This window comes from Equus caballus, chromosome 14 (genome assembly GCF_041296265.1).
Source record: "Equus caballus isolate H_3958 breed thoroughbred chromosome 14, TB-T2T, whole genome shotgun sequence".
Taxonomy (NCBI): Eukaryota; Metazoa; Chordata; class Mammalia; order Perissodactyla; family Equidae; genus Equus; species Equus caballus.
This window is the reverse complement of record NC_091697.1, coordinates 66,937,745-66,951,924: the sequence shown is the minus strand read 5'-3', so window position 1 is coordinate 66,951,924 and position 14,180 is coordinate 66,937,745. Positions and strand designations below refer to the sequence as shown.

General features: G+C 40.0%; 1 protein-coding gene across 16 annotated transcripts in view; it reads left to right on the top strand.

Moving 5' to 3' along the window:
• Positions 1–13,574, top strand: part of SNCAIP (synuclein alpha interacting protein) — a 138,645-nt gene extending 125,071 nt beyond the window's left edge. For 10 of the 16 annotated variants that reach the window (XM_070233188.1, XM_070233184.1, XM_023617810.2 and 7 more), the window contains 3 exons: positions 324–1,392; positions 2,682–2,752; positions 12,953–13,574. In XM_070233188.1, the coding sequence (XP_070089289.1) occupies positions 324–1,392; positions 2,682–2,752; positions 12,953–13,037 (1,225 nt within the window). In that variant the 3' untranslated portion in view covers positions 13,038–13,574. The remainder of the gene's footprint in view (positions 1–323; positions 1,393–2,681; positions 2,753–12,952) is intronic. The other 6 variants (XM_070233194.1, XM_070233192.1, XM_023617811.2 and 3 more) reach the window with 1 other exon arrangement.
• The last annotated feature ends 606 nt before the right edge of the window (positions 13,575–14,180 follow it).

Below are 14,180 nucleotides of genomic sequence, written 5' to 3'. Positions count from 1 at the left end.
AAATGGGAATAAGGATAAGTAGGTTCATAAGGTTGTTGAGGATGGGATTAGTTGAGAAAATATGTGCAAAATTGATATTTAAACAGTAAACCATAGACAAATTTAGTAGTCATAGAATAATGTATGAGGCATACTATACTTTGGTTATGGCTACCACTATGGAGTATTTGGAAACTGCTTGAATAGACGTTAAGTGATTATTCTTATTCCAATCTTACTGACTTTTAAGTGATTAGTGGCAGTAAAGGCCATACAATGACTTATGACCGAGTCATTTTAACCCAATAGGAAATCATCTCATGTGTCCTTCATCCTCTTTTCAGTTCACCATCCTCTCCAGCTTCCAGAAAGTCCCAGTGGAAATCCCCAGATGCAGATGATGAGTCTTTAGCCAAAAGCAAACCAGGAGTCCAAGAGGGGATTCAGGTTCTTGGAAGTGTGTCAGCATCCAGCCGGGCTAGGGCCAAAGCAAAAGATGAAGATTCTGATAAAATCCTACGCCAGTTACTGGGAAAAGATATCTCAGAGAATGTCTGTGCCCAGGAAAAGCTGTCCTTGGAATTCCAGGATGCTCAGGCTTCCTCTAGAAATTCAAAGAAGATTCCTCTGGAGAAGAGAGAACTGAAGTTAGCCAGGCTGAGGCAGCTGATGCAGCGGTCACTAAGTGAGTCCGACACAGACTCCAACAACTCTGAAGACCCCAAGAGCACACCTGTGAGAAAGGCTGAAAGGCCCAGGCCACAGCCCATTGTGGAAAGTGTAGAGAGTATGGACAGCGCAGAAAGCCTACACTTGATGATAAAGAAACACACCTTGGCATCAGGACGCAGGTTTCCATTTGGTATCAAGGCCTCCAAATCTCTGGATGGCCATAGCCCATCTCCCACCTCAGAGAGCAGTGAACCAGACTTGGAATCCCACTGTCCAGGCTCAGGGACTACTCCCCCAAACCAGCCATCTGGAGACTCCACTCAGCCCAGCCCTGACAGCACTGCTGCCCAGAAAGTGGCCACGAGTCCCAAGAGTGCCCTCAAGTCTCCATCTTCCAAGCGCCGGACATCTCAGAACTTGAAACTCAGAGTTACCTTTGAGGAGCCTGTGGTGCAGATGGAGCAAACTAGCCTTGAACTAAATGGAGAGAAAGACAGAGATAAGGGCAGGACCTTTCAGCGGACCTCCACAAGTAGTGAATCAGGGGATCAACTGAAAAGGCCTTTTGGAACCTTCCGATCCATTATGGAGACACTAAGTGGCAACCAAAACAATAATAATAACTATCAGGCAGCCAACCAGCTGAAGACCTCCACATTGCCCTTAACCTCACTTGGAAGGAAGACAGCAGATGCCAAGGGAAATCCCACGAGCTCTGCTAGCAAAGGAAAGAATAAGGCAGTGAGTGTTCTTTCGAGAATATCCATTTTTTTCTTTTGAATTAATTATGTTGTTCCTAACACTACAGATTGATGATCTTTGCCACCTTGAGGGAATCCCCAGAAAAATTCCAAAGGGAAGCACGGAAAGCCAAATTCGTGTGTTTCTAATGAGATCTGTCACTTTAGAGTACATACCCTTTGCTCTTCCTTTGGAAAATACTCTAAGAGAAAAAGATTGAATAAATCACAGGAGATTATCTTCTGGTCCCTAAACTTCCCTAAATAATTTGATCCTGGAGTATTAGGAATCCTAGACTGGGAAGCCTTTCTACGAGATTAGACTACTGACCAGTGTGAAATCAGGCCCTTCCTTGGCACTGATTCTGCCTCAGGAAGAGTTTGTTCTCCTCATGTGACTGGATAGCTTATTCTCAAGCCCAATTAAATAGCACGTAAATAGAAACTCTATTTCTAAAGACTTAACTACTCAACTTTGGAATGACCTTTGAAATGAATACTCCACAGGGACCTCCACATCGGCGTTTTATGAGGCAGGCCCCTAAGTGTTGATCAGGAAGCTATAACAGTCTGAAGTGCTTGCTAGTACACAGGGGATGGCAGAGTGTGCCATGAACTACATTTTATAATTGCTTTTATTGGAAAACCATGCACTATAATCTGGTTTAAGTCCAGTGAATAAGAGATATGAACACCTTTTTAAGCAATGTTTCCTGCATGTTCTGTGCATGCCGTGCCATCAAAAAATGGTGTAGCAGCCAAAATGTGAAACTCTCTGAAAATGGAAGGACCTAGAATATCCATCGTGCAATCTAGAGAGTCACAACCTACATAATTTATTATTTGCTATAAAGTAAAACCCCATTAGAGTGAGGTCTAAGAACTGTCCAAATTCTTTTCGTGACACCAAAATCAAGTTTTAGTTAATATCTCTCTAATTAATTGAACACCAATTTTAATCATATATTTTTTCCACCGTGAATTGTCTTTGTTATAAAGGACTTTATCATGTATTTGTTTCAGCCAGAAAAGTCACACTTGTGCCCCAAACACCAGATCCTTTGGGTTAAATATGTCCAAAGTTACATTGTTCAAATAAAACTTTTCCAAGTAACTGAATGGATTCTCTCATTCAGAAGTAGAAGAATTATGTCAGCAGTTCTCCATGCTCCTTAAAGGGTATACGAAGCTTCTGTCCTCTGTCTCCTGCATGCCTCCTGTTTATTGAGACCTGTGCATGTGCTGAGCTTGTTGCATGTTTTCAGATGACTCTTAATTGCACCTCTTTAGGAGATGTACAGCAGCTGCATCAATCTTTCCTCTAACCCGCTGATTGAAGAGCATCTGCGTAACTCTGCACGGTACGTGGTGCCAGGGGATGCATTGCGCGGCAGTCCCATGCCTTCGCTTTGAATTGCATGACCTTTTAAATTATGGTCCTGGAGCACCTTTAGCACGGGCCGAAACCAAGGAAGAAGAAAACCACAACTCTTCTCCCAAAGAGAAGCAGGCAGACTTGTAACTGGGCCTTAGAAAGGGAGCAAGCGCCCAGTTGGAGGGGCTTTATTCCAGCAGCAGAGGGCAGAGGAATATACTCCACTCACATATTGTGTTTCCCAGTTGATTTTGGCTTTCAGTCTTTGTTTAGTGGAGTCAAGTACCGAGTAAGTATAGAAAGTAAATTTCCTGTCCTGAGAGAATGAGTCAACCATGATCAGAATCAGAACTTTGAAAGAGAGCTGAGGTTTTATTTCATTGCTGATTATAGAGTGGAAGCTCCTTTCATCACCATTCTGTTGCCCTTGGGAGAAGCAAGGCCCTGCCATTCTGAAATTGCTCTAGCTGAGCATTTGGAACCACAATGCCAGTCAATGAGCCAATCTAGGTGTGCCCACCAGTAAAACAAGGGTCTTCCTCAAAGGAAATGTTTACGATTCAAAACGCATGGACTATGTACTTAAAAACATCCTCTTCAAGGTCCCCAGTGATTCAGGCACTCCTTGGGCAAAGTCCTGCAGCATGGCTTTCTTTCATCCCTCAGTAATATATATAACTCCCTGATAAAGCAGGAAACAGGGGAGGAGTAAAAAGAAAGCAGTCAAGGGAGAGTTAATGCAGTCAGTGCCTCTTGACTGGTTTATTTCAGAAGAGTTAAACTCCCAAACCCATTTTAAAAGGAGACTATCGCTTTTAAATCATTTAAATTAAATTACATTAAATTTATGTTAATCATTTAAATTAAAAGAAAAACATGACACACCTTTCAGCATTCTTCCAAAATACTTGTGTGAATGTGTGTATGTGCATATATACAATTATACACACACAAATATGGGTGTATTTGCTGTCGGTATGAATTTTAGTTCAGAATACTAAGGTGCAAGAAATGTCACTCTCCTTTCTTTTCCCCTCTAAGTCAGATTTAATCTGCTCCAGGTCTCTATTCAGGCTAGAGGAAAAGAAAATCTCAGTCATTTTAGTGGGTGCCCCCAGGGGTCTTGTTAATTGAATAAGTTGAAGGAAGCACCTTGGAGCTTCGGTATTTACTGGTCACCAGTGTTCTGCTTGGGTCAGGCTCACGTGTGGCCTAAGTCTGGGCTGCTTCTGGCCACACTGGAGCAGGAAACCTTGGCCAGTGCTGAGACCCCAGTGCGTGGGGTGGGAAAGAAATAGAAAAAAATCCCCATTCACTTCCCAGACATTGGTCTTGGCTCACTTCTGATTCTCCCAACCTGTCTTCCCCACCCCCATACCCTTCTTTGTCCCCATCTTAGGTTGGATGTGTCTTCTGGTGCCTGGAAAATTCTGCTTTTGTCCCTAAACAGAAGTCACCAATGATACCCTGAGGGAGAGAAACACAAAGACTTGGCAAACTCTTTGGGAGGGGAAAGGAGAATGAATACCTCTCATTTCTTCCAGGCTCCTCCAGCACCTGGAAACAGGACAATTAGTATCACAGTAGATTCTCCTGCCAAAAATATTTCATCCTGTCTTTTTACAAGCAAGAGAACAAAGCTGAACAATCTACTATAATAGGATTATCAAAATCAGAGCACAAAAGGAGGTTATGGAGATATCTGACACTAGATTAACACCTACCTACTCAGTTTAAGGAACAGTCCTTCTGAAGGCTCAGTTTCGAACCCATCAAATTCACTGGTTATACATATTAACAGAGTTTGATTTCAGTGATAAACAGAATCCCAAAACTAAAAATATTGAGCGTATTTAAATAGCATCCTGACCTCTTCCCCTCCCTACCTTATAAATTAACTTATACTTCATCTTGGTTTTAGTTTGCCATGTGTTCCATAGAAAATGAAAACCCACTCATTTGTTCATGCTAGCAAGGGGGCAGGAGGGAGGGTCTCTCTGATTCACTCATAATCACACAGAGGCAGGGAGAGCCAGCCCAGTTCACTCCTCAGATGAAGAAAGGATGGATATCTCTAGGTGAAATAAAGGTTCCTCAGAGAAATTAAAACTAGCATGGGGATGTGGGCATGAGAAACACCTAATTGACTCTAGTGCCTATTCATTTTGCCTGTGGGACCCATAGAAAGAGCATCCCATAGAAAGATGCAAGAAAGAAAGGAACTCAAGTGTTCATCTGTCAGTGATGCCTTCAAATTTTGGCCCAAGAATTTGCTTGATGGCAACATGGCTCCTCTCGGATAGCAGGGATCATACAACTTTGGAAACCAACGGCAGTCATTGGGTTGGAGTTGGTTCCAAACCTTATGCCACTGAATGGCCCTATCAGGACAGCCCTTGGAGAAAGAGTGGGGCAGTGGACCCTCATTCCAGGCATACGTTGGAATCACATTTTAGTTTCTAAGAAATTTTTATTTTTCCTGGTAAAGGAAAAATAGGGGCAATAAATACAACATTTTAAAGAATGTTAGCCCTGTGAGGGGGTTCTCTTTGCTATTTGTTTTTCTAAATTGGTCATAGCTTGATAGCAAAGAATCTAAATTTCTTTTCAATGCCCTTTAAAATTAGATTCACCTCTATTACTTTGAACAGCTTTCCCAGTGTCTTTCAACTGCAGAGGATGACTTTGTCTATAACAAGCAGATTTATCTTTACGTTTTCTTATAAAAGACAAGTTGGTTTTGAGTTATTACAACTCCAAGAGAATGTTTGCAATTACTTGTCTGGAAATGCCAATGAGAGATTCATTTCCCAGAGTTTAAGTCTATCTGAGATCTGTAACACATGGAGTGAGTACTAGTTCTGGTTACTGACAAAGGGCATTGACCCTTGGCCACCACCAGTCACACCCTCTCTGACCACAGGGGCACTGGGACCTGATGAGTTAGCATCAGGAAACCCCTAATCCCAGCACCAGCATGAGAGTAAACTCCTTAAAAAGACATTAAGCAATAAACACCATTAATGTGAGTTTTACTGCCAAGGAATTAGTCACACTGGGAATATACATCCAGAGCCAAGAGCTAGTATCAAATATTTTGCATAGATGTCAAGGTTGTTCAACAAACACTTTAAAGAGAGGGGTATGTTTGGCTGAGGTGATGTCAGGCTATGGCAGTGGTCATCTGCTGTGTCCAATAGGAAGAGTTCAGGGTACCTCCCCGCCATTACCAACACACAGACACACACATTTCTGTCCTTATTGTCAGGACATGATACTAAACAGAAAAATGAGCAAAGATGTGGAAGACATTGGGAAAGGAGAGGTGAGGTCCTGGCTGAAAACTGTGCCAAGCAGAGCGTACCCCCAGGCCCAGTGAACAGCATTTCCAGGGTCATGATGGAAACATTCAGTCAGCACAAAAAGGGAATCGCTGATGCTGCTGACCAAATACATCCTTGCCATAATTTCTCTGGGTATAATAAAATAACCACATTTTAATTTTGTCTTAAATTTTCGACCTGAAAGTATTTCTTTTTAGCCCATGTGTTTTTTAAGGCTTCTTGAGGGACTAATCATATAATTACTCAGTCATAGGTGTATTACCAAGCTATTGAGAATACGATGAATGCATAATTCTACAGTGAACCCCCTAAAGCAGACCGAATCTTACCAACGTAACAGTTCGGAAAAGTTTGTTAAAGTGCTAATACTAAAGGGGTATTTAATAACACTACAGACATTAGAGTTTCTGCTCAAAAACTATGGTTTCAAGTTCTAAGTCCCGATCTGAAGTGTGTTTTTCTGTGTTTTCATTTCTTATATACTAGCTCAGGGGTCCAGAGCCAATCAGTCAGGAGGAGTTGATACCAGGTACCTCTGCTCCAGAAATCCCTAGAGTCTATCTGGCCTCCTTCCCCTCCACACCTCCGCATGTTTCCCCAGGTCTTCAGCGCTCCCTGCACAACTCTGCACCTCTCACCTCTACCTCTGCCTCCCCAGGGTTCAAATTAGTTTCAGAGAGGAAACTCTTATTTCATACTTTAGCTTTGTCCCTATGACTTGGAGGAGAAAGGAGACCCCAATCTTGAACCATTTCTCAAATTACATGAATTAAGTGACAGGTTCTCCTTTGAAACCAGCTAGAGTTTTGCATTGTTGTTGGCTGTTGCATAGTAGCATCTTGTAGGAAAAAATGTCCATGTTATGGGAAATAGTTAAAATGATCAGATCTTTCCAGTGTCTGAGCACAACTTAGCAAACTCTTTATAAAAGCTGCCAGAGTTCCCAAGATTGATGAGAGCATGATTCACAAATGGAGGTTCTTTTCATAAGCTCCTCATACCCTCTGGAAAAAGAAAGCATATTCTGCCACAGGGAGATAGTGAAACAGAGTTTAGTATCAGAGCATGATGAGCTGAGACATAGAAAAAGCTATTGCAGCTAAGGTTCCATGTTCTGTCTTAAAGCACTGTCCTTGGAAGGCAGGAAATGAACATGTGGAACACTGATGAACTATAGGTAGGAGGGTGCAGAGGGGAGTTCTGCCCTGGAATCCAAAATCATATCACTAGAAGTACATTCTTTCAGCATGCTAATCCTGGTTTAAGTCTAGTCACAAAACTTAAGAACAAACAGCTCCCTTCTCCCACTTCCATTTTCTTTTCCTCACTCCTCCCAGGGTCCAGTTTTGAATTGTGTAACTCCAAAGGGGACACATGTTCTATTAGTGTCATATTTACACCACACATCTGCCACCACTAGGATGTCTTTGTATGTTAAAAGAGCAGGGCCTGTCTGTGAACTTTCTTACAGCCAGAGTTTTAAAGAGGCAGCAAGTCCTTTGAGGTTTAAAAGTACCATATAGAGACTTTACCCAGACACCTTCCGGTACCTTCGCCAAGCATCCCTGCCTCAACCACAGTCATTTGGGATTTTCCTTCCCATGCTGAGAACAGTGTAGATGTATAACCTTCCTGAGCACCACATCCCTGGATCGCCAGAGCACTCATTTCAACAGTATCTTTAGCTCTAAGTTGCACATTTTGCTGTGCCAGAATAAGACCTGGTCCCTTCATTCAGCGAGATCAGAATCAAGAGAGAATTAAAAGAGGATATGGTTAAAACATAGTAAGCCCCATGAAAGGTCTAAGAATTCCATGAGAGCAATGACCATCGATACCCCCATTTATACCCCCAGTGTCTATCTTGGTGCCTGGCACATGGTAGGGACATCATAAATGTTTGGAGAGAGGGAGAGCCAGAGAAAGGAAAAGAGGAAGAAGAGGGAAAAAGAAATAAAACAAAAAGGACTGAGTTTGTCATCCCACAGAAAGAATGATGGGCTCTGTGTAAATCTAGACCTTTGGCTTACATGTCCACAAGTCCTACCTACAGTGAGTTTCAGTTTGGGTACTTTGAGTACAAATTTCCAATCTTTGAGCCAGAATCCCATTTCTTAGTAGATGGGATTTATAGATATGCTCTCAGGAAAGCTCTGAAGGAGATCACAAAAACAGCCAAGTCTCCCTATTTTGGTTATCAGTGGAAATGTAGTGTATGCCTGTGGGCCATTTTAGACTGATCCTCTAAGTTAGTTGCTGTCTGGTCACCATGGGCTATGGAAATATGGAATCCATGCCTAGATGAGTCAGCGAGTTAAATTACTTGAAAAACTGTTATTTAAATTTAAGCCTTTTCTTCTTTCCAATTTTGGTCACTGAGAATGTGACTTCATATCCAAAAATGAAATCAAGGAGCAGCAAATTATCTGAATAATTCATGCCAGAATTACCCAAACACTTTGTTCTTTGAATACTGGTAATTCAGAACTAGGTAATTGAAGGGTCCTGGGAGGCTCGAATTATCCTGATATTCTTCAGATAAATGCCTCAGATTAACATTTTACTTGATATAGACTCAGAGCTAATCGTGCTGGGTTTTCTTGTACAGAAAGTGTTCTTTTTAGTGTTTTTGAACACAGCACCTCTTATATTAAAGAAAAATGCTCCATCAATGTCTAAATGAGAGTATCCTTAGACTACAACCTAAGCCTTCTTTTTAACTTTTATTTTTTAACTTTTATTCACTCCCTGAATCAACCACTTGCTTTTAACTTGATATTTTTTCCCTAATATTCTGTACCCCTGAATAACACGCTCATACAGATTTTCAATTTTAGATATTATCTCTATTATCTGTTGGCATCCTACTATAGAAGATAGAAATGATAGCTAACACTTATAAAGCACCTACAGTGTACCAAAGAATATTCCAGGTGCTTTATGCATATTAACTGTTTTAATCTTCAATGACACAAGATGGTAGATACTATTATTATCCACATATTGCAGATTGGAAACCAAGACACAGAGAGTTTATGTATCTTGCCCAAGATTTCACAGTAAAGATGGCAATGAATTGTGGAGCTGGGGTGTGAACTCAATCAGTCTGGTTCCAAAATCCATATTCTCAATGATGAACCAAATTTGTCCAGCTCTACTTTAGCATCCAGCACTACCCCCCACCCCAGCACAACACACACCTACTTCTTTTTCCCACCATCAACATAGTCATATCACTCTTTGAGGTTAAATCAGATTCAGTGTTTGTTATTAGTATCGCTATCTAAATATTAATCACAGTGGATCTGTGCAGTGTACTATATTACACCTCCTTTCTCATATAACTTTATGTTTTCCCTGGAGACAATAATTTTGATTTCTTAGTTTGCAATTCATTTCTAAACACGCTGCTGGAGACAGAAATCAGACAAAAATTCAGGTATCAGACAAAAATCAGGTATCTCTCATTTTCAGTCTGTTCCTGGAGACACCCTCTTTCCTCCTGCCCTAGTCTGGACTGCTGCTGTCTACACAGCTGTCATCCTGGAGTTTCCTATATACATCATTCTAGGATTCCTTTTGCTTACCTCCTGTGAAGAGCCCTATTTCTTGAATCTGTCTTTTCCCATTTTTTGGTTTATTCTCTTGCTTTGGTAAACACATCTTCCTAACGCTAATTTTTTTGAGACTTCACTTGTCTAAAAATATCTTCAATTTGCCCTCATATGTATTAGGAACGTTTGGCTGGGTGTAGAATTCTGGGGAGGATATTATTTTCCCTTAGAGTCTTTTAAACACATTGTTTCCTTTTCTTCTTGTTTCTGATGTGTCTGTTGAGTAGCTCCTTTCCTCCCTGATTGCTAATCCCTTGGAAGCTTTTACAATTTTTCTCCTTATCCTCAGTATTTTGATTTCTTGGTGCTTTGCCATGATTCCGTTTTCATTCCTGGGGCGTGGGCACTCAGCAGTCTTTTTCAGTCTGGAAACCTATCTGCTTCAGTTCTGGGAAATGTTTTTATACAATTTCTTTGAAAATTTTCTTCCCTCCAATTTCTCTGTTCACTGTTTCTGCAAATCCTGTTACTCTCATGTTAGAAACACTGGACCAATCCTCAAATTTTCTAACTATTCTTCTGTGTTTACCCATGCTTTTGCTTTTTCTAGCTCTTTCTAGGATATTTCTGGAATGCTACCTTCCACCTTTCTACTTTTTATTTCTACTATAATAGTGCTAATTTCTACTAGCACTTCGTCAGTTTTCTCTTTCTTCCTTTTTATAGCATCATATATGCAAGACATTTAAATTTTACAATTAGTTACAAATACAAATCTATATTTTATCTTTCCTTTTTACAATAAAGGTGGCATACTATACACACAGTTTTTCTTCTTGCTTTATTTCACCTAACACCTTGGAGATCTTTATGTATAGTATAGAGAATCTTCATTCCTTTATATAGCTGTATATTATTCCATTGTATGAAGGAACTATTTTTAATCCTTCATTTTTACTGAGATTCTGGTATTTTTCTTGTTGATTTATAGCAGCTCTTTATATATTACATATTATGAAGATTAACCCTTTGTGATATGAATTGCAAACATTTTCCCCAGTTTTTCTTTTCTTGTTGTGGTTATAATTTTTTGAAGTTCTCATCACCTGCCTAATTTATCTCTATTCACGTTGACTTCCATTTCTCTGTTTATTTTGGTCTCTGTCTTTCATAGTAGTGCTTTCCTCATATGCCTGGTGATCCCTAACTCATTCATATTTAAGAACAAGACACTAAAGCTGAGTAGAAGCTCTGGCTTTATGGATGAGGCTTGTTGAATGGTAGATGTTGCTTCCCAGAAACTGGTGAGTACTAGGCTCTTTTCTTGGGAAACTCACTAATTGTCAGTATTTGTAGGTCTTTTCTCTTGGCCAGTTTATTTCTCAAGATAAGGATACTCCAGTCTCCTGCTAGGGCTCATAAACCTGATTGTTGGGATTCTGTGAGTCAAACTAGCAGGAGACGGGTTAAGAATTGTGTTCTATAGGGAGACTTTCACTTAATCTCATGATTTCCACATACTTCAGCTGAATTCAGAGTCTCTCTGGTTCATGCCTTCCAAACTGTAACCTCCCGTCTTCCTTCACATTGGAAAAGGAGCAGTCACCTGGCTGCATTGAGTCATGAAGGTAATCTAGGGTATGAACTGCTACTTCCAAAAATAAATTTCAAATAATCTTCCCACTTTCAGCACCCACACAGCACTCACTGTCCCTTCAGAAGTACCTGGTACTTCTAGTTCCTGTGTCTTGCAGTGCAAATCAGTTTGTTCGGGTGCCTGGCTGTAGGCTTAGATTTCTGCTCACAAAATCAATTCCACGTGTCCATCCACCTTCCCGTTTCTGAAGTATTATTGACATTTTGTCTATCATCTCCTCTCCCATTTCCCTGATTCATTTATTTCTTTACTTTCATTTTAGAGTTATTTTGTAAGAAAGGGTGATAAATATGTGTGTTTAACCCATCATGTTTAGTTGAAAGTCCCTAGAACGTCTTTTAACCAACGAGATTTTTCTTTCACTTTCTTCCCTTCCTTGCCCATGGACAACTCTCTAAAGGTCTATTCAGAGGCATAAACAAAAATAAGAATTATAACTTTCAGAGGGTGATGATGATCAAATATTTACTAGAACACTGAGAATAGACTGCATGGTCTTTGTAAGCAAGCATGATTTTGAGGCTATAAAACGAAACTTGGGGTTCTCCATCCAAATACGTTCTCATGTTCACAAGTACCATTACCAGAAACAGTTTGTTTTTGTCTGGTGTAGCAACAAGAAGGAATTTAGTAATATATAGGTTTGCTCACCCTCAGGAGATAACTCCTGTCTGGAAGATTTTATACCCAGAATGGGACTAACATCTCATAAAAATGAATGCATCTACCCAAAAGGAAATTCACTTAAAAAGCAAAACTGTTCCAAGTCTTGAGCTTGTGCTTCTTTCCATAGGCTTACTGGGTATCAAGTATTGAGGGGGAAACAGCATTGTTGTTCCCTAGTTTCTTCTTTTTCCCATAGATTTACCTACTTATGGTCTTCTAACATGCTACTACTCAGAATCACATACTCAAAGAAAAAGCATCTTCTTTAAACTATTAATATTCAATATTATCAGAAAATAAAAGGTGTTACCAGTGAATCCATGTAAACTGTAAATATCTCTTGATTTTGCTTGACCAACAGTACTGTACTTCCTGTCTTGTTTGACTTTGATAAAATTGACTGTACAATTTTGCCTGGATTCCAATCACTATGATTGAGAAATTACTTCCAGAGCAAAATTAAAAACTGTTCACTAAGTGTGTCAGGGCCAGCCGGGTGGCATAGCAGTTAAGTTCATGAGCTCCACTTCAGCGGTCCAGGGTTCACTGGTTCAGATCCCGGGCACAGACCTATGCGCCACTTATCAAGCCATGCTGTGGCAGGCATCCCACATATAAAATAGAGAAAGATGGGCACAGATGTTAGCTCAGGGCCAATCTTCCTCAGCAAAAAAAGAGGAGGATTGGTGGTGGATGTTAGCTCAGGGCTAATCTTCCCCCGAAAAAAAAAGGAAAAGAAAAAAGTTGTTTACTAAGTGTGTGTTATTACATGACTGTTGCTTTTATTGTTTAAAGCGTAGTTTATACGAAAAGAGAATAATTTGCCTACTGGAATGAAGTGTTCTTCAGTGTGGTTTGTGTGAGGATAATTTCCATTTTTTGTGAGCTGTTTAGTGGTGTTATACGTCTTGTAACTTGACCATAGTTTTATCTAATTTTGGCCTTGTGGTTTCTCTTCTGCTTAGGCATAATGCCATCAATAGAAAAGTGAAGAAATCCTACAGCATAAAGCACATTGCTGAGCCAGAACCAAAAGAACTCTTCCTGTAAATCACTTTTTTTATTCTCTCTCATTGCTGCCCTTTGGACACCATTGGAAATCTCTGGATTATCCTCTATGGAAATAGAACCAGGAGAACAATGCTTCACCAGCAGAAGAACAGAATATCAGAACGCCTTAAATTTATAATAGTAGACTATATCAGACACATTTTGGGATGATATTTGTAAATATAACTTGTTTTTAAAGAGATGCTGTTTAAAAGCATGATTGGGCAAATGTATGTTTTTTAAGACTGGATTGATTCAGCCTACCCACAGGACATTTACCAAGCCACTGACTCCATTTTGTATTTCATCAATTGCATGAGTGTTTGCTAATGTTGATTGAATTTCCCTTTCCCCATAATATGGGCAGTTTTGGCTCAGCTCCTCAATGAGACCAGGTCAGTGGTATTGCTTTCGGTCAAGAGTGTTTTTTCTGTCATTTCTACTTTTGGTATAAAGGAAATAAAGCAATGTTAACAGTCACCTATAAGCTTGGGGTACCTACATTCAAATAAATCTGTGATGTTCTGATTTCTAAGGGATTTTGAGAGTATTTTGATTGCTGATATTTTATTTCAGGAACAAACTGCCCAGTTTAGCTGTTTTCCCATAGGGGTCAAATAAAACATTCTAGTTTTCATTAAGTACTAAAGGATCAGACAAGTATATAAAGTAAGTCAATTCCTTCTGTCTTCTCAAATCGTAGTGTTGACATGAGAAAATGCTAATGACAACTAAGGATTTAGCCCCTTCTTGGGTCACTTTTTTCTGCCTCTAACACATTATGAGGCCTGTCTAATCCCTTTAGGAGACAGTGTGGAGCCTGAGTTCATAACAGCCCTATTGTTGATGCAGCTTTTAATCCATGTAAGCAGTAAGTTCCAGATGGTTTCGTCCTATCATGTAAAAATATATTTCTGTTGAAACTTCAAGAGTTTTATTTTCAAAGTGTTGGCATGGCCTATAAGAGGCTTGTCAAATTTTAGTCTGAAAGCAGAATGTATTCTTACTAGTAGGAGGGAGCACTATATGCTATTAACAGTTTCTAGCAATGTTACTGCAATCAAATGTGGACCATTCTGTATTCTGCGTGGACAAAAGACACCAACGTGCTGAATTATGAGGTAATCTTGCATATGTGAGTCC